The sequence below is a fragment of the Sporothrix schenckii genome (assembly GCF_000961545.1).
Source record: "Sporothrix schenckii 1099-18 chromosome Unknown Cont49, whole genome shotgun sequence".
Taxonomy (NCBI): Eukaryota; Fungi; Ascomycota; class Sordariomycetes; order Ophiostomatales; family Ophiostomataceae; genus Sporothrix; species Sporothrix schenckii.
In genome coordinates, this window is record NW_015971150.1 from 3,825,523 (window position 1) to 3,850,368 (window position 24,846).

A 24,846-nucleotide genomic window follows, 5' to 3' on the forward strand; every position below is an offset into this window, starting at 1 on the left:
CGATTGGAAGGAAAAGAAGACTCGCCGCCGTGTGCGTCGTGAGATATATGCTGCACGTCGTTGCAGTTGCAACTGTCGTCAGATGTCGCGTAAAGCAACGCCGCCAGCTCCACTAGACAGGCTGCTGGCCAGACACGCTCCGTCCTTACAAGCGTACACACTCTCGCGGTGAGCTGAATGTCTCTCCATGTCTGCCAAGCGTCGTCTGGCCTCGACAAATTGCTTCCGTCAACTTCCAAGAGCCTTGTTGCTGCGTAGTCCGCGCCAACGTACCCAAAGATGCGCACGCTACCACCGGCGCACGACGCGGAAGCGACTGACACAGAAAGAAACGTGGCTACGGCCGAGCCATCCTACGGAGTACATACATAGATAGTATTTACGTCCTACATATACCGAAGCATGGCATGACAGATACAGTGCGTTCCTTCTGTACTCTCCCTTGCATGGCAGGGTATCTGCTCCGTCTGACTCCAAAAGTCCACAACCTCTTTCGCTTTCTCATCCGCCAAGATGATACGACGTAATTTGCAAAGGAACCTCATCACGAGAAAAGGCCCCTTCGGCGCACAAAATGGGGATGGCCTCGCTAGCCATGTAAATCGTACCCCCAGGCCACCTTCTCCACGTAAATCTCACCAGGAAATTAGCACCCTCTCTGCCCCTTTCCGAGTCGCTCTGTGAGGCAAACCCGGCTATGTGCATACTTCGCTAGCAAAACAGTAAGTAACGCCGCAACAAACACCATTGTGGACCGAGAAAAAGAGGGGGGATTGATTGCATGGTCGTCTGTTAGCATGAGCAGACCAGGTGTGCACTTCGTCTTCGCTGTTTGGCCGAATTCGACTTTGGGGGGGGAACCAGCTCTTTGCTGAATTCGGCCAAACAGTGAACAGGTCTCCGGCGTTCGAACAAAAAGGAGAAAAATGGCACAAGATGAGACGGCGCGACATAGATCGCTTTAAAAAATGGAAGGGGGTCAAGGCTCGACCAAGAAAATACTGGGGGCATCGATCGGGGCCCTAACTCCTAGCATCTCAAAAGTTATTTATGAAAGCACATGCCGAGCTTGCAAGGGCAAAATGGGGCGGCCTCTTTCCGTTTCTCTCCTGGTGAAAATCAAGGCAAACGCTGTCCGTCCAATGGTCGCACAAGTGTGTATACAGAGTAGAGAAAGTAAGTCGTACACATGTCGTTCAATACATAAGGGCACAGGCCTTGGCCGGAAAACGCCACGATGGGGCAAATCCGATCGCAGGAAGCGGAAAAGAACCAGAGGAACCAAGAACTGCAGCCACCAAAAAAGAGCCACGTCCTTGTCACGCGTTCAATTTCGATTTGCGAAGCGGGCCATCCATGAGACGCTGGAGTATCGACTGTCCACAGATAGGACCCGAGAACCAACTGGGCTATCCCGTGCCGTGATTTCACGGACTGTCGAGAGATTTTTTTTAGCTTCCAATTTTGGTTGTCAGTTTGTGTTTCTTTTTTTTATCTTTTTTCTTCCGCCACCCGCTGTGCGCACATCTTCCAATTGCCGCTTTACGTCACTTGCTGTTTGCGTCAGCTACTCCCAAATCGCTCGGCTCCCTCTGAGATCACGAAGCCATAGAAGTGTCTCTGTATGCACGGAGTAGGTGCAGCATATGCGCGTCCTTGTTCTTTCTAATCCGGGCTGTTTCGTTTTCTTTTTTTCGTGTGTGTCGTTGCTTATTAGGTCCCTCTCTCCATTGCGATTCCTCCGTCCCCACCTGTTGGTGCAACGCCGTCGTGTTCCCTTCCTCTTTGCCTTGTCCCAATTGACAAGCCCATCGCGCCCTGCTCGCTCTCACGCGGCACTCGGCCAAGATGCGATAGTGGTGATCGTGATAATGAGGTCATGTATATGAAAAGCTCTTATCTTGTGGTCTTATTGTATATGTTTTTCGATTTGTGAAAAATATGCTTTTGAGATTTTCCCAAATTTACCGCGTGCCAAATCTCATAAAAAGAAATAGTGCATGTGCATCGTACTTTTTCAGAGAGCTCCACCGGCAGGTTGTTGGGGCGTGTCATTAGCAAATTGCACCCCTCGCCTGCAGGTTGGTCTGGTCCGTTGCCACACTAACGCCAAAGCAGGAAAGCACCATCTCTCATTTTGTGGGAAAGACGCACCGAGGAACGAGCTCGAGCTCCATCGTCGTTCCTGCTTCATCAATGGCAGGCCAGGCCTAATTAGGGCAGGAGCTGTCGCAGGATGCACTATCAGTGAAGATGCTTCATCTTCGTCAACCCGCTACAGACATAATCTCTGTCCACGGTCGACGCACTGTGGCACCGTACCAAAAATGTACACGATATGTGTACAGGCTAGGCCGATAGCACATCTGCAGCATTACGTATGCCGCCAAATTCAGGATTTCTGGGAAGGTCCTCGCATTGTGTTTCATTGGTATGCAATTAATAGTTTTGCTGGACCGAGAGAGCGTCAGCTCACGGGAAGGAGCGTCTCTGTTCCCTGTTCGAGTTCCTACTCCAGTTTTCAGTTCCAGCTATTTTGGCAGTTGCTCACGAATGGGAACACGGAGACTCGACGAGGTTTGGCGTGGCCCACTTTTTTGCATCTTGGTTGTTGCATTCCAGCCAAGGAAACCTTCCGCAGACGGATAGAGGGATATTCACATATTCTTTCTCATCTTTGTTTTGGTGGTGATGTCCTCGACAACAAGTGACAAGCGACACGCGACGACTCAGAGTAATGCGCAAGCCGATACGGACCCACACTACCACTCCAATTCCATATCCAATGTTTTGTGTCCTCTGCGTTCGTTGCGCCATCGGTACGTTTCTGCTGTTGATGTTGTTGTTTATCATCCATGTCATTTCTGTGCCGCCTTCAGTCACCAAACAAAGGTCATTAGAAACAATAGCCAGCTCTGCAAACAGCCGTTGGACGTCGTTGGGTGGCTGGGTTAGGAGTAGGTGTTGAGTCATGGCATCTACGCCGTAGACGGCCTGGCCAACAGACGGCTCCGATGTAGCCTAAAATGCTGTCAGGTGCGGAACAAACGAGTATCGCATTTCCAGCCAGCCCAGCGTTCGACCAAGTGCCGTTGCCATGGTCCAAAATTACCAGCCACTTCAGACCACAGCTGGGACACAGGACAGGTGGACTGCGAGGCGCAAGTAGTCGAAGGCGTTTCCAAGAGGTAAGCCATGGTATGCAGAAGTTGTCAGCGCTCTACGACTTACGATCGCCAGCGTGGTCTTGCATTCTGATGAAAATGGCATTCGGTTGCATCAAATGGTGCATGGTTCTAGAATTTTAGCTAGGGTATATCAAGGAACAAATTCGCTCTGTAAGGAATACATCGGGATCCGTTGGCGGGGGCAGTTGGGTTGCAGACATTCCACACCTCGCACATACCACTTGAAACCTGAGACGAGACCGTGCCAAGAGACGTGGCATTGCGCATTCCCAATATGGGGGATGCTGCAACCAGCGGGCGGATTGGGCTTAGTTGGCCGTCTGACAGGCTACTTTGTTTTTGGCGACCAGGAGTGCTTCCGTGGAGTTTTAATGTCCGGGGAGGGCATTCTCTCGCCTTACAATTCGGTTGTTTGTTTTGTAGATCCGGGCTTGCTTTCGAGGCTGTCGTTTGATACGACGCTTGGTCCGGCCGGGTCGCATGGTGCATTGCATTCCTGGTTGCTTCCCGGTGCCTCGCCTCAATACCTCGGAGCTTCACGTGCTTGTGGTTTTCATTTCGGTTGAGAAGAGCTTGATAGTGTTGATTGTTGATATCTGCATCCATACGTGGTGGCATATGCTTGATTATACCCGGCTTGAGTTGCCAACCACACGCACGCAAGAGTTTCACTTGATATTTATCTTTGAACTTTTCATTTTTTATTATATGTGTGTGAGCGCACCTTTTTATTCTTTTTTTTAAAAAAAAAAAGAAAAGAAAAAAGAAAAATGCGGCTCTTATATTTGAATACCAAGGGCTTTCTGCCCACACGTCACTTTTTATTTGCCTGTTTTATTCGTTGAAAAATATATCTGTATAATTGTTTTATTTAAAATGAGTTTCCTTCGACACTCGTGAATGTTTACATTAGCAAAAACAAACAATGAACACGCTTCCCGGCCAGCGAACGCCACATATTCGACGAGGTCCCATATTGCTTTTTCCTTCAACGGCAAACTGGCTTGCGGAATGCCAGGAGTGCTGCAAAGGTGTGTTTTGCTGTGTTACTTTCAAGATGAGGCATATGCTTGGAATGTGCCCGGCCGGCGCCACAACTCGGTCCGGGCGAGGGCTGAAACAGTATTACTCTGTCCGTACAATGGTTGACACTCAACGTCCTGTTTGGGAGCACCGGAATAGGAAGCAACCAAAACATGAAAGAGGCTGACATTAACGTACCTGGGAATCAATGTTACCAATTTACTTGACGATAATGGTGTTGTCATACACACCGATACTGCACAGCATCGTCATCTCTCCAACCTCTCGGCGTGACCTCCACAAAGCACATACTTGGTTATGCCCCAGAGTATAATGAGTTCGTGTAACCGGATTCTAATATCCCCACTGCCAGCAGAATTGTACGACACGTGCTTTGCCGTTCTCGAGCTGGATGACAATAGATTCATACGTCCTGTTTCTGTTACCGGGCCGAACTGCACTGTCGCAACATATAGTCAGGGCTGGTGAATGTTAAAAGTCGACTACAACACACTTCATGACAAACAACGAGCGGCTACGGTGGAGGTATATTTCCGACTGAACAAATCAACCACAACTACCATGGAACATAAATGTGAAGATATAAAAGAAATAGCAACTGGTTCCTCGGCAAAGACATACGTGTCTACCCCCTCCTCCTCCGGCAACAGGCCGCTGCCAGCACCCTGCCCGGCAAGGTATTCGTGCCGTGACCCGTGACTCGTGACTGCCCAGTACGATCAATCACCCCATCGTGCTGACGTCCACCGATTCAACCTGCCACATGTACCACATAAACACGCTCCGGTAGGGCTTGAACGGCTCCGCCATGGCCACCATCTCCTTGTCCGTCATGTACTTCCACTTTGCATTCTTCTTCGAGGCAGTGCTGCCGGCCTTTTTGAGTTTGACAATGTCCCGTCCGGCAAAGGCCGCCATGCCGCGCTGCACGCCGAGGTCTCCCACGCTGAAGACGTCCATGCGCTTGAGCCCAAACATGGCAAACATCTCCACGCTCCAGAGACCGAGGCCGCGCACGGCCACCAGCCGCTCCACGAGCGTGTCGTACGGCGCATCGGCCAGCAGCTGCGCAGACAATTCACCCGAGACAAACTTCTCGGCGAGTCCCTTGAGATACTCGGCCTTGCGCTGCGACAGGCCGGCTGACCGCAGCGACTCAATCGACTGGACGGCGACCTGCGACGGGTGCGGAAACGTCTGGTCCTTGGCTTTTTCGAACAGGTCAACAAACCGGTTCTTGATGGCCCGGGCGGCGGCGCCCGAGACCTGCTGGCTGATGATGCCGCTGGCCAGGCTCTCAAAGGGATCGACCTTTTCAGCCAGGGACTCCGGGCTGAATACCTTGCAGTAGTGGGCATCGATGACCGGCTTGATGCGCGGGTCCACGCTGATCAAATGGGCGCATGCCTCTTCCAGAATGTTCTTGGTCGTCGTCTTCTGCTTGGCCGACGCTGTGTTGAGACTGTCGAGCGGCAGAGCCGACACGATACGTGACGTCTCGGGAGAGATGAGCGGGGCGTTTGTTATGTCCGGGTTTGCCAGCCGGTTGACAGCAGCGTGCCTTGGCCGCGGCGTCTTGGGCGTAGCCGGCGGTGCCGCAAGTTCAGTGGTTGGCCGCGATGGGGTCGTTCGGTCAGCAGGATCGTATTTGGCAGAAGCGCGGCCGCGCCGCTTCTTGGGAGGAGGCGGCGTGGATGGCCGAGTGGGCACATCTGCCTCCTGTGCAGCAACTGGGGCAGCAACAGTAGTAACGACGACCTTTGAGATGGCAACGGCTTCAGAAGCGGTGACAGCTTTCCGCTTCCGAGAGGCGGTAGTTGATCCTGTTTTTGCCTTTGCGACTGACTTTGCCGGCTCCGGGGCAGGACTGGCAGAGGTACTGCCGGTGCTTAGCCGCGCCGACCGCCGGATGGAGCCAATGGATCCAATGGAGGCCATGCTTTGGAGCGGTCCGTGGGGCAGAAATGACGTCGTCGTGCTGCACAAAGTGGAACACACCACGGATCGGAGAGGGACTGGGCGCAGCGAGTGAAAGTAATACTTGGCCCAGGATGGAAAATGAGGCGGAAACAAAAAGTTGAAGCCGCCGATACGCAGATGCTTGATGGTTTGTAAACCTGCGAGCATTCGGAATGCGAGATATGGGAGTCGTTGTTGATGGCGCCTCTCGAGTTTGTGGGTTGTGGCTCTGAGCTTCAAAATGAAGACCGGAGATAGAAACTTCACTTGAAGAGGGCAAGACCAGGACGGGGGCAGGAGCTACTTCAAAAGCAACGATTTGTGGCCGACAAAAGAGGAGAGAGCGGCTGGCTCGTCCACCAAACTACCTCCGCACGCGTTTTTGGTAGGCTACCGCGTTGGCCGGACGCCAACCTCTGTCGCCTAATCACGTGATCAATTTAACTGTCTCGAAAAGTCTTGGCTACAGGGCATCGGCCACTAAGGGAGCTTGGCAGAAGGTGCCAACTATTCGGGAACAGGGACATCATCTCGACGGTCTCCATCGCGACTGTTGTGAATATCAGAGCCGTTCCGTTGCGCCTTGAGTCGGTGCTGGCAGCGAAACACTGCATGAACGTCTTCACCAGTCGTGTTGTCGCGTTGCCTCTCTCCTGTCCGGTTAGATGAAGCTTATGATGTTAATTTTAAAAAAGTTGCACCAGCTCTCTGTACATGTAGGTACGGATGGCGGATTCAGTATGAGAGATCTGGCGGATCGTGATGACTGTGGGTGCTGAATGGGGTCTTTACAGGGGACGCTACGCGGGGGAGAGGACAGTGCTTGCCCCATATCTACCTCCCAATGGTCGTGTGCGCGACAAGGGATGAAAGAAACAGCATGGCCGTTTGTTTTCAAATGCGTCATTTCCATTTAGTGAGTTGTCTTCTCTCTGTTTCGTCCGCTTCTCTCTTCGAACAGTATAATGAGATACGCGGACGGACAGAAGGGTATCGTAACCTAATATTGGTGGCAGGGCATCGACCCTCGCCGGACATGCTCCCGCGGCGGAAGCATTGATATTCTCGCGCCGTTCTCCTCCTTTGTTCTGCGCACTTTCCTTTGTTTGTAAGATGCGTTGATAGTGCTAGTGGATGAATACAACTTGTACGAAAATGCTGCTACACAGTACGCCGAGGTATCCAAAGCTGTTTTTGCACGGCAGAGAGCTTGTCGGCCCAGGGTTCTGCGACAGCAATTGGCTTCTCTCATTATGTTCATTTGTGATTGCAAGGCTGATGCGATCTGGCCAGCTGCTCCCAGTGTCGTTTGATTGCTGCAAATCGCCATTTACATGTTCGTGGCTTATCGACGCGCCTACCAAGACCTGTCCTGTCTATGTCGTATTTTGGCATTTCTTTTTCATCACAGTGCAGGCCAGGGCTGTTCTTTCAATGTCCCTAAGGGTCTCCGAAAAGTACAATTGCGCCAAAAAATGGAAATGTGGCGTTTCCTGTCGAAGTATCAGGTACATTTGACCTTTGGTTTTTCTACACAACACACGCAACGTTATCCCTGGCTTTCGACAAATTTAAATGACTTTTATCCCATGCGTTTTTTTCCCGCGTTTCCCTTCCATAACATTGTCAGGTCTCCCTCGCCCGCATGTGAATCTGGCAGCATCATGTTAACAATACGGCGACGTTGATGTGAGCACAGTTCAACATATGTTTCTGTACGCGCAGCCAGGGTCGTCCCAATGCAACGGCATGACATCCCGCCGGTTCCGTGTGAGAGAAGACGTATCTCTCATGCCACGCCAATTCCTGTTCGCCAAGCTTTGCGGAGAGCTCTCACTGGCCTTCTTACCCGCTCGCTGCTGAAAATCGTATATTTCCATCTGCTCGTTTCGAGATTGCCTCGTAATAGCCCGGCCGCCAGTCGCACATGCCGTCTATTCTCGTAAATTGCTGCGCCATCATCCAAGGAAGGAGTGAAGATGACAGATGCTCTAAAAGAAAAGACTTCCAAGGGAAGCAGCAGAGACCACATTTTGCGTCGCCGTTGCAGAGCCCTGAACACAGCGACCGGAGTTCCTGGTACTCCGTACAATATGACCGCGTAATACGTTGTAGGGTGAAAGAAATTGAAGGGCCCCCACTGGGCCGGCCGTCACTGTCTGCCCCTTTGCCTGCCCCTGATTGGCATAGGTGTCTGTGTCTGTCCCCGTTTCCCCAATCCTGTCGTTAGCCCCTTCCCTCCCTGAACGCGATAATGCCAATTGCCCAACTCAAACGACGTGTGATCGAATGCTCCACAATATGGTAATTCGTACGCGTCCACCCACTGTAAGTTGTTTCCAGCAGCCCGTTTGGCCTAGGCACAGCGGGCCTAGACCTACCCCATCCGATTGCTCCTTCCAACTTTGCTTCAGAACTTGAAAAAGTGCCCCAGTCTCGATACGACGTGGACGGAAACTGCTATCTTTCGCCGTAAATGCAAGCACGACCGCGCCTGCTGTGGGTTTTCTGTGCAGCTAAGCTGTGCTGCTTCGTTTTCTTCCTCCTCTCAACTCTCTCGCATCTCCTTTGCCTTGCAACCTGACGACACTTTCTTCCCGTCCCCGTCGACTGGCATACATCGTCTGCGCATCCATCCGCGCCAGAGTAGACGAGCACCACGACTGTCTACTTCCGCGTCTTCCTCGGCCTCCGAATCCGACGAATCGTGATCTAATTTGCTAGTATTGCCGGAAGACTGGTTCTACGTCACGTTTTTCACGTTTTCGCTTCGACTCTAAGCACCGACATTCGTTTTCAGACTCTGCTACAGCCATCGCGTAGCTCTTTTGTCCTTCTTTTGTTAGCACTGCGACTTTTTGTCCGTCGCCTGCGGTTGACATAGACACGTTGTCTCTTTCTCTTCGGCGTGCACACGAACTCTTTCTGGTTGGCGATAGCCTCTACATTTTTATATTTTTGGGGGGCGATAGTCTCCCAGTGCACGCGATTTCTTTCTTTTGCTCACTCGTCCGACTGGTATTCCCTGCCTTGGGTTTTTGACCACCATTGACGGACGGGACAACACGTTTGTCGTTTTCCGAGAATCTACGGTCGCCACCGAGACGAAGCAGCATAACGACGATTTCAGGACGAACAGGACACTTCGACGTCATCTACACGAGCGGCAGCGGTTTAGCAGTGTGTATACATTGTCCCTGCTCACCCATACGCTCTTCCCTTCCTTCTCTTTCACTCCTTTGTCTACTAGCTGCGCTTCGTTGCGCCGCTTACTTACACGTCCCTTCAACAATGTTACTCCCCAAGGGCGGGCTCAACTGGAAAGCCGCAAAGGCTAACCTGCCACCATCGCGCGCTGTCATTGTGTTCCTGACACGGACGCGGTTTCTACTTCTCATTGCCATTGCCAGTATAATCTTATTATTATGGCGTGGCATCCGATCGTCTGCGTCGGAAATGCAGAGGTGAGTTTTACTTTATTCCCTGCTTTCCCCCGCGATTGTGATGCACGAGTATCAAGTTGACTGACATTTTCTTCCCCACTGTAGCTTCTACTGCTGGGGCCCAAATAAGTCGCCTATGGAGATGACACCTAATGAGCATGTTGCTTGGAACGCCCGGCTGAAGACTCCGGTGATCTTCAACCACCACGCTCCCGTGACGATTAACTCGACGACAATAGAGCATGTTAACTTGAACCCGGTCCGCTCCACCCGCAAGGCTGCCGCCAACGAGGAACGCGTGCTCATCCTGACCCCGATCAAGGATGCTGCGCGCTACCTGTCCAAGTACTTTGAGCTGATCTCGGAGCTCACCTACCCACACCATCTCATTGACCTCGCCTTCCTCGTGTCCGACTCGACGGACGAGACGCTGGCTGTCCTGGGCATGGAGCTGGACCGCATCCAGAAGCGCCCGGACAAGATTCCCTTCAACAGCGCCATGGTTGTTGAGAAGGACTTTGACTTTCACCTGAGCCAGGACGTCACAGAGCGCCACTCGTTCGAGGCACAGGGTCCCCGTCGTAAGGCCCTGGGCCGTGCGCGGAACTACCTTTTGTCGGCCGCGCTGAAGCCCACCCATTCTTGGGTGTACTGGCGCGACGTTGACATCGTCGAGAGCCCCGAAACGATCATCGAGGACTTTGTCGCCCACGACCGCGACGTCCTTGTCCCCAGTATGCGCACTCTTATATTTGGATTTTTGTCGCGCAAGACTCATCACTAACACAATGTCACAGACATCTGGTTCCACCGTTACAGAGACGGCCGCGACATTGAGGGACGATGTAAGACAGACCCTGGAGCACGCTGAACCATGGCTTATATCTTTGTACTTGTGATACTGACTTTTGCACACAGTTGACTACAACTCCTGGGTCGAATCAGACAAGGGCCGGAAACTGACCAAAAGCCTGGACAAGGATGTCGTTCTTGCAGAGGGTAGGTCCAAGACGTACACATCCAAACGTGACGGCGAAGTGGCATTTCGCTAATAAACTGCAGGTTATAAGCAGTACGACACCGGTCGGACGTACATGGCGCGCATGGGCGACTGGCGGAACGACAAGAACGAAGAGATTGAGCTTGATGGTGTCGGCGGTGTCAACATTCTCGTCAAGGCGGACGTCCACCGTTCCGGCATCAACTTCCCATGCTACGCTTTCGAGAACCAGGCCGAGACCGAGGGCTTCGCCAAAATGGCCAAGCGGGCAGGCTACGGCGTGTACGGCCTGCCCAACTACGTGGTCTGGCACATTGACACGGAAGAGAAAAGTGGCAACGCATAATAGCGTGTCCACCTGCCTCGTCTTTTGTCGTTTCTTTACTCCGACTCCTCCCCATCGCTCCCACTTTCACGAAACACACTGCTATATATTTATTATCACATATGACATGCGACTTGTTCGTCTGAACGAGGCGTTTTACGGTGTTCTGGGGTTACTTTTTTCTTTCTAATTCGGCTGCTTTTTTTTTTTTTTGTCATACAAGCTATTTTTATTGTTTTTTCAAAAGGCATTTGACAATTGCACACCGAGAAATGAAAATCAGCATAACTATATGGGTATGCAACCTTTGGTTCTCTGCCTTTGATGTTTGTGCACAACAGTGCACTTAATTGGGAGGACGGGCTGAGGCCGGAGACGAAGAGATTGGTGAATATTGTTTGGGGCGTTTGTGCCTGTGCCCGTGCCGGCTCTTTCGCGTGCTGGCTCACGGCTGTCCTTTCGGTCTGCTTTGTCCACTTTGTCTATCCTGTGTTTATTATTTGGCGTATTAGTTGCTATAGAATCGGTTCTAGGCCCTCGTGCGTTCTATCCTTTTGTATGTCGATGTTGACGGAACTATAAAGTCCAACCAGGCACAGGTCTGTTCTTAATACATAGAGTGCTTACTACTCTGTATTTCGCGCCGACTGTTGTGCATACGCAAGTCCAGAAGTGAAATTAGAAGTTTGTCTTTTTTTGAGGAACGTCTATGTGCGTATATGATACAAAAGATAGGAAACGCAGGTTGTCGTCCAATCCATCCCGTCCAGTCCGAACGGTCTATCCAGCGTCGGATATCTATGCACAGTTAGCCCACCAACGCCCGGCGGGTAGTTTCTCTCGCTCTCCATGAACACTTTTCCATCAGAGGCGAGTGGAATAGAAGAGGCAAAAGAGGCTTTGGCGGTTGCAGTTTCTGCTGAGCAAAGGGCTCACCAAGTGCTCGGCATCGGCGCCCTTTGCCCTGGTTGTCGGGTTATGGGGCCGGTCGTTGTTTGTTGTTTAATTTCGCAGTCGTCGGCGTTCGGGGCCGTTAGCCATCGTCTGTTGCTCTTCCAATCCTCAGACCTCTCTCTCCCCCATATTCCCCTTCCTTGCTACACACACCGCTTAGTGGCTCTTGATGATCTCAACGTTGTCCAGCTCATGGCGCTCCTTGATCTCGGCCTCGATCTGCTCGATGAGCGGGCCCAGGTACGGCACGTCCTCCTCAGCCTTGGTCCACTGTTCCTTGGGCAGCAGCTTGTGCTGTATGCTCAGCTGCACGGCGCGGCGCATGCGGTAGATGCGGTCGTAGTTCTCCTGGGCGGGGAGGCGCTTGATGGCCGCCTGGACGACATCGCTCTCCTCGGGGATCAGGTCGTCGGCACGCAGACCGAGCTGGCGGTAGCCGGCCAGGCCGACGTACCAGCTGGCGACGGGCTTCAGCAGGCTGTTCAGCCACGGCTGCGAGCGGACGAAGGGGGCGAGCGACAGGTACGACATTGTTGTGCGTTGGTTCTCAATTGATCCAATTGGTGTGACAAAAAAGACGCGTTGGCTCGACGCTGCGGTGGGTGGGCCGTTTGCGAGGTGATCAATTCGAATGCGAATGCGCGATGCGTGGACCGTGGTGGTGGTGGTGGTGGTGGTGGTGTGGTTTCAATTTCGTGTCGTTATTTTTCAAGGCACCATACGTTTGGCCTTCTTGCCCGCGAAACTTCCTCAAAATCCCGCCAGGCCGAGCGTAAAGGAATCGGGCAGGAGAGAGAAAAATGGGGCCATGCCTGTCAGCTCTAAAAGCCGCGCATTCGATTGGTCGCATCATGTGACTCTCTGTAGCTGTTCAGGCAGCTGCCTCAGGCCCCAACAACGAACTCCCATCTCAGATGTACGAAGCTCCGTTTTCAAGTTGTTCCTTAATGGAGCAAACAAGACACATTTCTATCGCAATACGAAACGATGATGTGAGCTGCTCACCATTGCCTGACGTACAGGTGGTGAGACTGAAAGGTGGCCCATTTTTACTGATTTTTGCTGAATATTTCAGCTTCCGATATAATATTTTGGCGACTAGCAACCGCATTAAGTTCAACAAGGTTTCGTATACGAGAATAACCATGAGGTCTTACAGTCGAATCATTTCGGGAGCCGTTACTCCCAATTTGATTTATTTTCGATGTAGTTTTACTTGACGTATTTATTGGTCTCACTCCTCAGAATGTAGAGCAAAAGAGGTTGAGGTTTGTATGTGGTTTTGGTTAAGTTGGAAGGAAACAGACAAGACGGTTGTTGCTCTTGCCGCTCAGAAGGGCGCACAACTCCGCACACGCGCGCTTTCCCTACTGACCCCTCCTTTTCCCGATACGGTGAACTTTCCCGACACAAAGCGCAACCAATCCGACTACACAGTGAGAAAGAGCGAGGAGACCAATACGTGAACGCGATCCCGCACTTGCCATATCGGCTTTGTTCAACCCGCGGTAGTAGTTGCACCTGCCATTCTCTCTTCCTATTACCGTCTCCCCCTCCTGCCTTCTTTCACTGGGCGACGACTCGTGCGTATATATTCTCGTAGAAACGCCCCAATGGCCTCTCGCCTCCTCCTTTTCTCCTCTTCTTCCACTTCGCCTTTTCTCTCTGCAGCTCGCCCTTTGACCAACCGCACCCACAACAGCCTCTTCCGCCTCCAGCAACTCCAGCGCACCATGGCCGACTCTGCGCCCCAAACGGAGTGGCTTGTCGTCGTCCCTGACTTTCCCAACACGATCCAGAAGCGTCTCGACATCCGTCCGTATGTTTGCCTTTGTCCTTCTTACGATAGAGACCGTCTCTCATACGAGATGAGACGGTCTTTCAATTCGTGCACCAGCGTTGAATCTCACAGCTAACCCTGTTGCTCTAGCACCCATTTCGCCAACCTCGAGCCGGTCAAAAGCAGGCTCAAGTTTGGTGGTATGTTGATTGCTCCTGTCTTTCCTGGTCGCTTCTTCTGCTTCTTTTCTTTTGTTTCCTTTTTTTCTCTTCGCTTCCGTCTTCTTTCCACCCCAGATATCTACTCAAGTAGGTGTCCGTTCTCTGTCTCTAACTCCAGTGCAGGTGCCATCCTGAAGGACAAGCCTTCTGACCCCGCCGACCCCAAGACTTTTGACTTTGCCGGCAGCTCTTTCATTGTGCTAGCTGACTCCAAGCAGGAGGTCATTGAGTTCCTGAAGAAGGACGTTTACGTCGAGGCCGGTGTCTGGGACGTTGCGAATGTGAGTTGAGCCGCTATTTTACTGCGACGTCCCTTTCTTGTCTCGATGCTCTTCCTCTGCTAACACGTGTCGTTGTAGGCCCAGATCTATGCGATGAAGACTGCCTTCCGTGTACCATAGGGGTGATGTGGTGAACAGTCGGAGATTGCTCTCTTTATTTGCAGCCGGGTTGCTTTGTATCAAGCTTGCGGCTGGAAATCACAAATGTCTAATAAAGTCATAAAAGGAACAATTCTTGAATACCATTTCTTCTAAGCAGAAAGCCATGTGTCTGCAATGTCGATGCCATTACCTCCTGGGCAAATCTCAGCTCTCCTGTATGGATCCAAATCCCGTAGTCCTGCCACAAAATATGTTGCCGATAGCGGTACATATGCTTCTGATCCACGTAAATAAAGCGCAGACCATGTGGTCACCAACGCCTCGTCTGGCCATTACAAGCCATCCTCAGCACAGTTTTCTAACCAACTGTCCTCTGGAAAAGCAGTGTTCAACAGGTTAAACCAAAACGACATACAGAAGCCAAGGGGTGGAAAATCCAAGATATCAAAAGGCCGATTGACAATACAAGGGCAAGAAAGGATGCAATGATTGTCGAATGGACCGGGCAAGACCACACCATGAACCAGCAAAATAAACACACAGAAAAGCTAAAGATGAAACCATATTAAGGTGACAGATACCTCCCAAGCAAAATAAGTTAAATAAACCAAACGTGGCACTAAAGCACAACATTACAGATATTATCGGTACTCGCAACAGCAGAGGCATCACTTTTCCGCCTAGTCGTTGTCTTCGGTAGCCTTGTCTTCGGCGGCTATCCTGAGCTCGTAGTTGAGCTCAAAGCACTCTGCCAGAAGCTCCGTGACGTTGCCCTGGCCTTCGGGGATGTCGCCGCCGACCATGAACTTTCCGTCCACGCGCATGTTGTCGATGGAATTGAGCTGTTTGCCGTGTCAGTAGCTGCCCCACGTGCGTTGTTCAGTAAAGCATCACAGTCCATGCGTCCATTCATACCTTCATGCTGTAAGGGTACAGCTCCCGTGGAGACGAGACACCCCCGGACTCCTTGACCTCAATCAAGCAGCGCTTGAGCGTCAGCAGCTGGTTGTATACCGGCAAAAGAGCTTCCGAGACCGGTTCCGACGAAATCATGAGCGAGTACACCAAGCCGTAGCTGCGACGGATAAGATAAAGACATGTCTGATAGATGTTAGCAATGCATTGGCTACCACGTTGGGGGCCCGGGGAGGGGGCGGGGGTAAAACAACTTACCCTTTGAACGTAAAGCTCGGCCGGCTTCCCTTCCTCGTCAACCCAGTTGCCGTCCACGCGCGCCTCGTCAAACTTGTCCAGCTGGCGCTGGAAGTCGTACAGGTCTGTCTCGCGCAGCGACCAGGCCTGTGTAATGGACAACTTCTCGAGCTCGTTGCGAATGCCGACAAGCGTCTCGTACATTGGCTTGAACTCGTCCGGGATGACACCCTTGCGCTCCAGGACAACATCCGCCCAAAGAAGACATCTGCTGAGCAGCTGTGAGACTTCTTCGATACCCGAGGGCACTTTGCCTTCGTCGTTCGCATAGTCGCCATTTATGCGGTGCTCGTCGATTTCCTTGAGCTGCGACTTGTACTTTTGCACTTCGTGTACGGGGAACTGCACCGTGTTATGTTAGCAAAGATGGTCGAGCTCCAAGCAGCACCAGAAACCGACGGCGGCCACCGCAAGGCTGGAACGCACCCGAGCTTTTGTGTTGGCAAGGGACATGGACCGCAGAATAGAAATGAGCTTTTCGTGGACTGCCGGCAGCGGCTTCTCCAGCTTCTCCAACTTCTCCTGCAGGTTCTTGATGGACTCTTTGCACTGGTCCACCCGGTGGACCATCAGCTCGGTGAGGTACGGAGAGCTATTCGAGTCGGGGTTGTGGACAATCGACGAGAGCCGCTCGAGCGTGTGCGTGATGCTCTCCAGGTCCTTGGCTGAGTACAGGTTCGCCTCGGTCAGGTGGTCGAGTAGACGGCGGATGGTGGACGTCAGCGCATAGGCTGCCGGGGCCTCGCTGGTGCGGCCGATGGTCATGAAGAAGAGCGAAAGCAGCTGGAAGCAGCTCTCGAGCACCCGGTCCACTAGCGTTGGCAGGAAAGAGTCAGTCGGCTATGCAAAGCAAAAAAATACAAAACAGAAGCGCACCGTGGACCAAGCAGTCCTGGGAAGCGTTGTGACGCACGTCGGTTCTCGCCGTCGTTGCGGCCTGCGCGCACTTCGCGCAACCTTCGCACCTGCTCGATCGTCTCGTTGTGCACCGCGAGCACATCCTGGCTGCGAATGTACTTGGTGCGATCCTGTTTGAGGAGCAGCAGGCGGTCCCGGATGGACTCGAGGTTGGCGAGGATCTCGCGCTCCTGTGCGTCCCGCGGCGCCGGAATGGCCGGTGTGTCCATTCTTGGGTCCCGTTTCTTGTTCTATTCTTTTCTCTTTCTTTTTGCGGCAGAGCCGGGTTAGAATGCTGCGATTGACAAACACAACAAAATGCAAAATAAATATCGGACAAAGGTAAAAGCGAATAAATGCAGTCTCGAACGTCGTCAAATGCTTTGACTGGCCAGCGGCTTCGTCCAACGGAAGAGAGGAGAGGTGGGGTTTGGGGAGATGCTTTAAGACGGTACCCACATGTTGATACGCGGCGCACAAGCAGCGGGCAAGCCAAGCTGTTCTCGTGATTAGGTATCTGCGATGGATGGGGGCGAATGCTATCACGAATTGCCGCCGAAGGACGATGATAGCCGATGCTCGAAGATGTGTTGTTTGCTTTCAGGTGGAGAAGGAGTGGATTTGGAAGGCGACAGCGAACTGTTGCTCCTTCTGTCATACTTGAGATCGTTTGTCATATGGTTATCGCAGCGCCGCCTGGGGCTCTCTTTGAGCAAGAGCGATCCTCGGACGGGCCTAGTCCAGTCTAATTGAGCAGCCACGGAAAGAAGGATGTGCTGCACTAAAGATTGGGCAGGAGCAAGGTTCGTACGTGCTGTAGCCAGTCTCACTCCATACGCTTCAATTGAACGTGCTCTAGCTGTGAATTACGAGTGAATTACAGCTGCTGTGTGTATCTGGATGCAGAGCCGTGCTTGTTCATTCTTGCAGTAATTATTTCCTGCAGGCTCTGGATGCATGTTACGTAGCCTGTGACGACCTTCTCCGCAGGTCGTTCTTTCTTTGTCCCGCAAAACGATGTCTGCTGGCAACCGCTATTTGCCGCTACCGCTATTGTTCTAAACGTCATTGGGGGGAAGTTGGCGTGGACTTGCCTCTAAGCTGGAAGAAAGAGGGGTCCGTTGATGGATTACATAATTCGTGTTGAGCCAATCGCCTTATCGCTTATCGCAATATTTGTGGTGCTCGGCTTTACGACGGCGCATCAGTTTTTCCGTGAACCGAAACATTGCTCCAAACTGGCGCCGAGGCCATTATTGGCTGCAAAATAGGTGAGGGTTTCTCCACTGGCGCACACAAACCCTTTCCAGAGCATTTTTGCTGCTAGTGGACTAGTCGGCTTTGGCTGGGAGAGCCCCCGTAGGCAAAAAACTCGAAAAAATTCAAGTCCCATTTCGACCAACCCGCAACGCAGCTTTTCATTTTGTAGATTTCGCAACAAACAACCACCATCGAAACCTCGTTTCTATCCCCGCGAAACAACAACTACAACACCTTCGAGATGTCTACCGCTGAGCTTGCTACGTCCTACGCGGCGCTGATCCTGGCCGACGACAACGTCGAGATCACGGTGCGTTTGTATCCCACCGCCAACTGCCGACGCCGAGCTGCTGCTGCCCATCGGCATGAGACGACGAGACGACCTTAGGGGGACGGGGAGATTACACTTACCGGATCCGAGGTGTCGAACCGTGCCGATTCCGCAGGCACAGCAGCTTGGCCGGCATTTTATTCGTTTCTCGCAACATTTTCGACGGAGGACTAACCTGGATTTTTTTTTTGGTGATATAGGCCGACAAGATCAACACCCTCATCAAGGCCGCCGGTGTCCAGGAGGTTGAGCCCATCTGGGCCCAGCTGTTCGCCAAGGTACGATAACGAACCGCCACCCCGCACATTGGAGCCGAAGCAAACGTCGAAAGGAGAGGATCGGTACTGGCACGGGACCCTAGGCAAATTGGTTTCGAAGCCGACCACTGCACGTGGTGGGAGGGCCGCGACAATGGAGGACTCTGCTGCCATGCCGAATATCTTCACTTTCGACGTTTTACCGACGCCAGCTTGCAACGATGTACCTTTGATATTTTGGCTAACTCACACCTACAGGCTCTTGAGGGCAAGGAGGTCAAGGACCTGCTGTCCAACGTTGGCTCCGGTGGCGGCGCTGCCGCCCCGGCTGCTGGCGGTGCTGCCGGCGGTGCTGCCGCCGCTGCCGAGGAGACCAAGGAGGAGGAGAAGGTTGAGGGTACGTACCACCACGTCTACGGCGATATTTTGGCTGCAACTTGGCCGTGCAAGGGAAACGCGAAAACAGAACCATATGCTAACCCCCCGGTACAGAGAAGGAGGAGTCCGACGACGACATGGGCTTCGGTCTGTTCGACTAAGCGCATTGTATCTTTGTGTGTTTCGAATCTTTTCCCGACTATGCCTCGACCCTTCTTTTTCAAATGAAAAAACTCAAAATAGAACTGGAGCGGAGAGGAGGAATCTTACAACGGATGGGGTATCATTGGTGGTAACCCTCCCGGCGCCCTTCTGGTTTTTGTACTTTTCACAACGGCAGAAAAATTTTATAAAAAAAATCAAAAAAAGTCTATCCAAATCGAAATGGTCGACGTGTGCTGGAGCAAACAGGCGGCTTATGGTGTGCCAGGCGGAACCACGCAGCCTGGGCCACTATCCATGTGGTATTAATGGAATAGTGCTTGATGTCCAATGCCTGACTGCCTCAGATTTGTAGGCAGATGGGCTGAATCAAAATCGTATCTATGCATCATCCTTGACATGGCGATGTGTGCCTTAGTTTGTTTTCGTAAGATAGTGTCTGTGTAGGACAGTGCCGCCCATCTATGCACCTAATGTCCTCAGATTACTCGCACGCTGTCCAACTGTCATCTTCCGCTGCCCATCCTATCCGCGCATACACCTGTGCCTTGCAATATTGTCCCGGCAAGGCCTTACTACTGCACCCGGAGCACAGCACTGGGCGTCAGGCCCAGCTCCCGGAGCGTCTTGCTCATGTCGGTTGCGCCCTCAAACGTTTTCCGCGGAAACGTCAGCTCGAACTTGTTGGCTTTGAAACCGTCGTCCGCTTCCAGAGCCTGTGCCACCTCGAACAGCGTGGCCTCGGCGTCAAAGGTCTTCTGGACGTTTCCTGTCGGCAGTTGCAGGCGGAGACGGGCCTGGTTCGACGAGGAGGACGAGGAAGCTGCGACCGCGGCTGCCAGTCCGCCACCCGCCGGAGCTGGCGGTGCGGCAGGTGTCTCTGGTGCACGGCCTTCGCGGGCTGCCTTGGCGAGCTCCGCTTTCCGGCGACGCTCTTCCTTGTCAGCCTCAATGCGAGCCTTGACCAACCTCTTGGCATCCGCATCGGCAACCTTTTCTGCGCGCTTCTTGGCCGCCTCCTTGATTCGCTCCTTCCGCTCAAGCTCCTCCTTCAAATCTTGAGTCTCCTTGGTGGCCTTCATGCGAATTTTCTAGGCGTTGGCAGTCGACGTTAGCTTTCAGTACACAAGAGAGGAGAGGGGAGGGGGGGGTTTGCTCAATGACTGCCTTCCGTACCTCGTTCTTCTTCTGGTCCTCACGGTCGGCAATGGCCTGGTTGGCACGCTTCGCCTTGAGCCGTTCTCGGAGCTCCTCGAGGCGGGCCTTCTTCTCCTCTTCTGTCAGCGGTGCAATTTCCTCGGTGGACTCTGCAAAGTCTGTATGACCACTATAAATATGCATAGCATTGTTAGAGCATGTTTGAGCAGGCGAAACCTCTGGCACTACAGAAGTTGGCAATAGAATGTGAGAAACCGCCACGGAATGGGCTCCACGTACGACTTCGAGGCATGGAACTCGGCCGTTGCCTGGCTCCGGAACTTCTTGCCACACTCGTTGCACACGAGCGACTTGGCCTCCTGGCCCGATTCCAGGGCACTGATGGCAGCCGCTGTTGCACCCTCGTCGTCGTCCAGCTCGCCGTCAGCGCCGTCCTTTGCTGCGGCCGTGGCACTGGAAGCCTTGAGCGTCTCCAGCGGCGTGTCTTGCGTTTCTTCGAGCCACGTCAGAGCTCCCTGCAGACCCCCAGAGCGTTTGACGGCGAGCTCTGCCCGCTCCTTCTCGAAGCCCATGTCGAGCAGCACATCGAGATCCAACTGCGCCATTGTTGACGTAGGGCTGGAGCCGAAGGAAGAATGTTTTGTGTATGTGGTGAAGCAAAGGTTGTTGAAGAGCGAGGGGTTTTCAGATTGAGTTTTTGCGAAGGTTAGTAAGAGAAATCGGTTCGAAGTCAAAAGTTTCTGCGAAAAGCAAGTGAAAACAAGATCCAAAAGCGGCAGAGTGCAAACGGAGACACTGTATGAGAGTGATGTACAACAGAAGAGCGTTTGCCAATGGAGGGGAAGTTTAAATTCGAGCTGATAACTAAGCTTACCCCAGGTAACTCCCGCTGTCGTCATCTGGCTGTGCACTTGCTTCAATCAGGCCGTGCCCTGTATCAGCCCTTAAACTGTGGTGCGCCAGGCGTACTTGCCACCTAATGCGCGCTGTCGCGTGAGTCCGCCTCGCTGGTTTTAGAAGGTGTCGACGGCCTCCAGTAGAGATCGATCGCCCTTTCCAGGCGTTTTGCACCGCCAACTGAAGACAGCAGGTGCGAACGACGGAACAACGCACGGACGTCTTGGTCAATTAGGCCAGATGGGCAGACGTGAGCCGCTGTCACAGGCATTATGGGGCATTTCCGCGTCCATTTCCATCGCGCCTGCCCTGCCCGCGCCAGTCCCATTTTGTCAGCGGACCCGGTGCCAGATGAAACTTGGCCATATGATGTCGTCTTGTGCTTTCCTGGAGCGAATATTTATTATTGACTAATCCATCGCCATCGACGTCCTCGATATTCCGATCTCCAGGAACAACATCACCCAAACGACGGCTCTCTACTGCGTCCGACAAGTTAACGACTACGCGCTCGAACTTCCCGACTACATTTTCTTACCGACTCTGGTTGCTTGAACAGCCTCACTCAGCTAGTTTCCTTCGCTGCTGAGCATCCCTTTTTTGTACGACAAAAATCGCACTTGGAAAAGGACGACCTCGACAATCCTGCCCCTTTTCGCGTCGACACCCCGCCGACTGTTCGCCTGCTCAATTTCGGCTGCGCTGGTCTGTCGTGATTTTCAATTGAACCACGACTCACGCGTTTCGTTGTTTCCATTTCGAGCCCAACCTCAGCTACCGCTCCTCCCAAACGTCGCGATGTCTGTTGAAATCGAGCCTGCGGAGCTCGGCTTTCGCCGTGCGTACTCCCTCCTCGTTCACACCCTGGCTGAGTTTGTAAAGCCCTGCTTAAAACTTGAACTAACCTGCTATGTTTTGTGTTTAGGCCCGTTCACCGTCGAGGTCTCTGAGTCTTTGAGGATCCGGAACCCGAACTCGACGCCGGTTGCTTTCAAGGTCAAGACCACAGCACCTAAGCAGTACGTCTGCGCGCACCGCCTCTCCTTCTCTGCGCTGCGAGAGAACGTGCAATGTTGATAACACCCCTATTTTGCAGATACTGTGTCCGTCCAAACTCTGGGCGCATTGAGCCCGATCGCGAGGTCGAGGTGACAGGTACGTCTCTGCCTGCCGCTGTTCCATTGTGGTTGTGTCTTACTGGAGCATCCTCTGACATAATGTCGCTCAGTTCTCCTCCAAGCGATGAAGCAGGACCCACCTGCCGACTACAAGTGCCGTGACAAGTTTTTGGTGCAGGCCGTTCCTATCACGGGCGACAAGGAGTTTATCAGTGTCCAAGATATTGTATGTTGTCCCCAGAGCTCGGTTGCCTGTCGAGTACGCGATGTATAGCACAAGCTTTTGTAGTACTGGCATTTGGCCGTGAGGATCAAATCACTGACAAAGGGATTTTTTCTTCTTCTTTTGCAACCAACAGTGGGATAGAGTTGAGAAGGCAGACGTTCAAGAACGCAAGATCCGCGTGGCTTTCCTAGCCGCCGAGGATCCTGACGCAGTTGCCCCGACCATTACGCCGGCCCGCCAAACTGCAACGAACGGAGTAAGTGGACGGCCTAGTTTTTGTCTCACATCAACTCTGCCGATGTCTTGTATACCTAACACCCATGTCCTCCTTTCAGTTTGATTTTACGCCTGACGTCCCCCCGCCTTCTTATGTGTCGCCGCGCGAAGAGCCCAAGTTGAACGGTGTTCTGTCGCCCGAGGCCGCATGGTCGGACCGCAAATCCGTACCGAACGTCGCCTCGCCTGCAACCTCGCAAGCGGCCTCTCCTTCTCCCGCTGCGCATGTGACCACCTCGCCAGCCGCGGCTCAAATAACAACGACCGCCGCAAACGACAAGGACGCGACGATTGCTGCCCTCACCGCAAAGCTGGCCGAGGCCGAGGCGCTGATCTCGTCCTTGCGCAAAGACGGCGGTCTGCGGCAGCGCAAGGGCGCTGCTGGTTCTACGGGCGTTTCGGAGAAGTCGGGCGATGCTGACTCGACAGCAACCGGTGATGTACCCACCGCCCAGCTGCAACAGCAAGTCCGGCAAGGCACCGAAGGCGTGCCGCTGCAGGTGACGGCCATCCTCGTCCTTCTGAGTTTCCTGTTGGCCTACTTCTTCTTCTGATCGAACACAAGTTTGTCTTTTTTTTGACGAGAGGAAGAGGTCTGGAGTCCGAGTCCATGCTAGGTTGTTTCCTTGGAGCATATTATTCACCAATAGTAATGTTTACGGATGGAGGTTGGTTTTTACATTGTTAACTCTGCGCCGATTTGACTGTACACGGAGAGAAACAGGGCGTCATGTTGGCAGGGCCGCTTTGGTGGCCGTTTGTGCACTGTCGTATGCGCACACTGCACAACTTCTACAGTCTGTTCTTTGGATTTGTCGTGCGCCTTCTAGGAATCTCTGTGGCTACCGTTACACCAGTTATCGGCGAGAGAAATGCCCTGCTAACGTTTGAAGGAGGAGAGGGAATCTTGCGATTCTGGCAATGCTGATGGAGCTTGGCCATGGTGGACGAGCGGAGAAGTGAGACGGTGTCCTGGCCAATGTTTTGTATTCTAGTCTGTATTTTCTTCCAACAACACCGGAGACGTATATATTATAACGACCTGCGGCATGGGCTTTATCCCACCATGCTTTACTGTGATACTTTTGCTATTTACCACCTTGTGCTTCGCCATCTACATTGACAAGTCAGGTCGTCAGATACAGAACGACATGCATATTGGCGAACCGGATATAACGTAGAACCAAAAAGCGTTCGTAGCTTTCTCGTACCAAGGTTTCAACGACTCTATACGCGCGCACCACAGAGCTACTCCTCCAGGCGCCGACCTTGCAAGTGGCGCAGATTTTAAGCTTTTTTCATCCGAAGATATCGATGGCGATCGGGCCGGCCACTGGCATGGCCCCGCGGCCTCTCCAGCACCCGCTGCCTGCGTTTTGCTCCTGCGAAAGAACAAAGCCCACGTGGGACTGATTTGGGCACAGGGTGGCCAGGCACATGGTCAACACCCTGTCAGTCTCACACCCTCGGCACCTAAAGGGGAGAAACAAAGGAACTGAAGAGACTCGGCAGATTCTCGTCTGGAGAAGAGAAGTCTTTCTCCTCGACTTTTGCTGTCCTCACGTGGTGTGATTCAAGAGGGAAAATCAACCAAGAGAGAGGAATGACTTCACATTAGTGAACGGCTCCCGTCAATTCAAAGACAGCTACATGACGTCTGGTTTGGTTTCCACTAGGGCCTGTCAATGTCGGCAACATCTTGCCTGCTGTGAATGGTCGAGATATGCTTGAGCAAAACGATTAAAAATGAGTAAGAGAGAGAAAGTCCCCAAACGGTGTCGTTCACGTGGACCTTTTTTTACGGGACAAGCGGCAATCAGGCGAAGAAAGAATGCGGGAGGAGCGTTCGGCGTCCCCGCTGCTCGCCGTTGCACCTTTTGTTGTGTTCGAAAGGCCCAGTAGACAAAAACAACAAAAGAACCATAAGAAGTAATACGGAGATGCACTCTTAAGGACGTGGACCCGTTCCTTCTTGAGATGACACTATTCCTCCGTCGCAGTTTCCCTTGCAGTGCTGAGTATGTATACGTGCTGCGCCAAGAAAGAAGCGAACACGGGCAGGAGCATATCACGCCCTACGACGTGTGTTTTATTAAACCGACTTTATTTATTGCTTGACTTGGTTGTCCGCTCCTTCCCAACCGCTCTCCAGCGGTTGTTGCCAAGAGCCTCCAAAACCCGTTGTATTACGACAGGGCATGTCTTCACCAGTTGCCCTTGCCGTCTCCTGCCGACTTCCCAGGTTGATGCCTTCCAGGCTGCTGGATTTTCCCGTGACAGCGTCCCTTCCTCACCTCCCAACTGTAACCCTGTCCATATTTGGGTGGGCTGCATTAACTGCTAGCTTTTCGTGCCTTCCCGGGCCAGGCTTCACAGC

The 24,846-nt window shown here is 52.7% G+C and overlaps 9 protein-coding genes across 9 annotated transcripts; 4 read left to right on the top strand and 5 right to left on the bottom strand.

The window, feature by feature from the left end:
• Positions 1 to 4,955: 4,955 nt before the first annotated feature.
• SPSK_05349 (DNA-3-methyladenine glucosyllase II) lies at positions 4,956 to 6,170 on the bottom strand (the record flags this gene model as incomplete). The annotated part of the gene is made up of 1 exon (XM_016732098.1): positions 4,956 to 6,170. The coding sequence occupies one exon, from the start codon at positions 6,168 to 6,170 to the stop codon at positions 4,956 to 4,958; it is 1,215 nt and encodes a 404-aa protein (XP_016583756.1).
• Positions 6,171 to 9,482: 3,312 nt separating this feature from the next.
• SPSK_05246 (uncharacterized protein) lies at positions 9,483 to 10,980 on the top strand (the record flags this gene model as incomplete). The annotated part of the gene is made up of 5 exons (XM_016731996.1): positions 9,483 to 9,655; positions 9,740 to 10,368; positions 10,432 to 10,479; positions 10,553 to 10,633; positions 10,697 to 10,980. The coding sequence occupies 5 exons, from the start codon at positions 9,483 to 9,485 to the stop codon at positions 10,978 to 10,980; spliced, it is 1,215 nt and encodes a 404-aa protein (XP_016583757.1).
• A 1,089-nt stretch (positions 10,981 to 12,069) lies between these two features.
• On the bottom strand, positions 12,070 to 12,444 carry SPSK_05690 (ubiquinol-cytochrome c reductase subunit 7; the record flags this gene model as incomplete). The annotated part of the gene is made up of 1 exon (XM_016732431.1): positions 12,070 to 12,444. One exon carries the CDS (start codon positions 12,442 to 12,444, stop codon positions 12,070 to 12,072), a length of 375 nt encoding a protein of 124 aa, XP_016583758.1.
• A 1,082-nt stretch (positions 12,445 to 13,526) lies between these two features.
• On the top strand, positions 13,527 to 14,315 carry SPSK_05532 (uncharacterized protein; the record flags this gene model as incomplete). Its single annotated transcript, XM_016732276.1, has 4 exons — positions 13,527 to 13,732; positions 13,844 to 13,893; positions 14,038 to 14,195; positions 14,274 to 14,315. 4 exons carry the CDS (start codon positions 13,527 to 13,529, stop codon positions 14,313 to 14,315), a joined length of 456 nt encoding a protein of 151 aa, XP_016583759.1.
• Positions 14,316 to 14,977: 662 nt separating this feature from the next.
• Positions 14,978 to 16,636, bottom strand: SPSK_05183 (uncharacterized protein; the record flags this gene model as incomplete). The annotated part of the gene is made up of 5 exons (XM_016731933.1): positions 14,978 to 15,139; positions 15,213 to 15,398; positions 15,471 to 15,851; positions 15,936 to 16,321; positions 16,423 to 16,636. The coding sequence occupies 5 exons, from the start codon at positions 16,634 to 16,636 to the stop codon at positions 14,978 to 14,980; spliced, it is 1,329 nt and encodes a 442-aa protein (XP_016583760.1).
• A 1,271-nt stretch (positions 16,637 to 17,907) lies between these two features.
• SPSK_05488 (large subunit ribosomal protein LP1) lies at positions 17,908 to 18,793 on the top strand (the record flags this gene model as incomplete). The annotated part of the gene is made up of 5 exons (XM_016732233.1): positions 17,908 to 17,976; positions 18,198 to 18,275; positions 18,310 to 18,477; positions 18,513 to 18,651; positions 18,747 to 18,793. The coding sequence occupies 5 exons, from the start codon at positions 17,908 to 17,910 to the stop codon at positions 18,791 to 18,793; spliced, it is 501 nt and encodes a 166-aa protein (XP_016583761.1).
• A 576-nt stretch (positions 18,794 to 19,369) lies between these two features.
• On the bottom strand, positions 19,370 to 20,557 carry SPSK_05360 (UBX domain protein; the record flags this gene model as incomplete). Its single annotated transcript, XM_016732109.1, has 3 exons — positions 19,370 to 19,885; positions 19,971 to 20,121; positions 20,232 to 20,557. The coding sequence occupies 3 exons, from the start codon at positions 20,555 to 20,557 to the stop codon at positions 19,370 to 19,372; spliced, it is 993 nt and encodes a 330-aa protein (XP_016583762.1).
• A 371-nt stretch (positions 20,558 to 20,928) lies between these two features.
• SPSK_05752 (uncharacterized protein) lies at positions 20,929 to 21,177 on the bottom strand (the record flags this gene model as incomplete). The annotated part of the gene is made up of 1 exon (XM_016732488.1): positions 20,929 to 21,177. One exon carries the CDS (start codon positions 21,175 to 21,177, stop codon positions 20,929 to 20,931), a length of 249 nt encoding a protein of 82 aa, XP_016583763.1.
• Positions 21,178 to 21,647: 470 nt separating this feature from the next.
• SPSK_05285 (integral ER membrane protein Scs2) lies at positions 21,648 to 23,023 on the top strand (the record flags this gene model as incomplete). The annotated part of the gene is made up of 5 exons (XM_016732035.1): positions 21,648 to 21,868; positions 21,946 to 22,004; positions 22,078 to 22,193; positions 22,327 to 22,449; positions 22,529 to 23,023. 5 exons carry the CDS (start codon positions 21,648 to 21,650, stop codon positions 23,021 to 23,023), a joined length of 1,014 nt encoding a protein of 337 aa, XP_016583764.1.
• Positions 23,024 to 24,846: the final 1,823 nt, after the last annotated feature.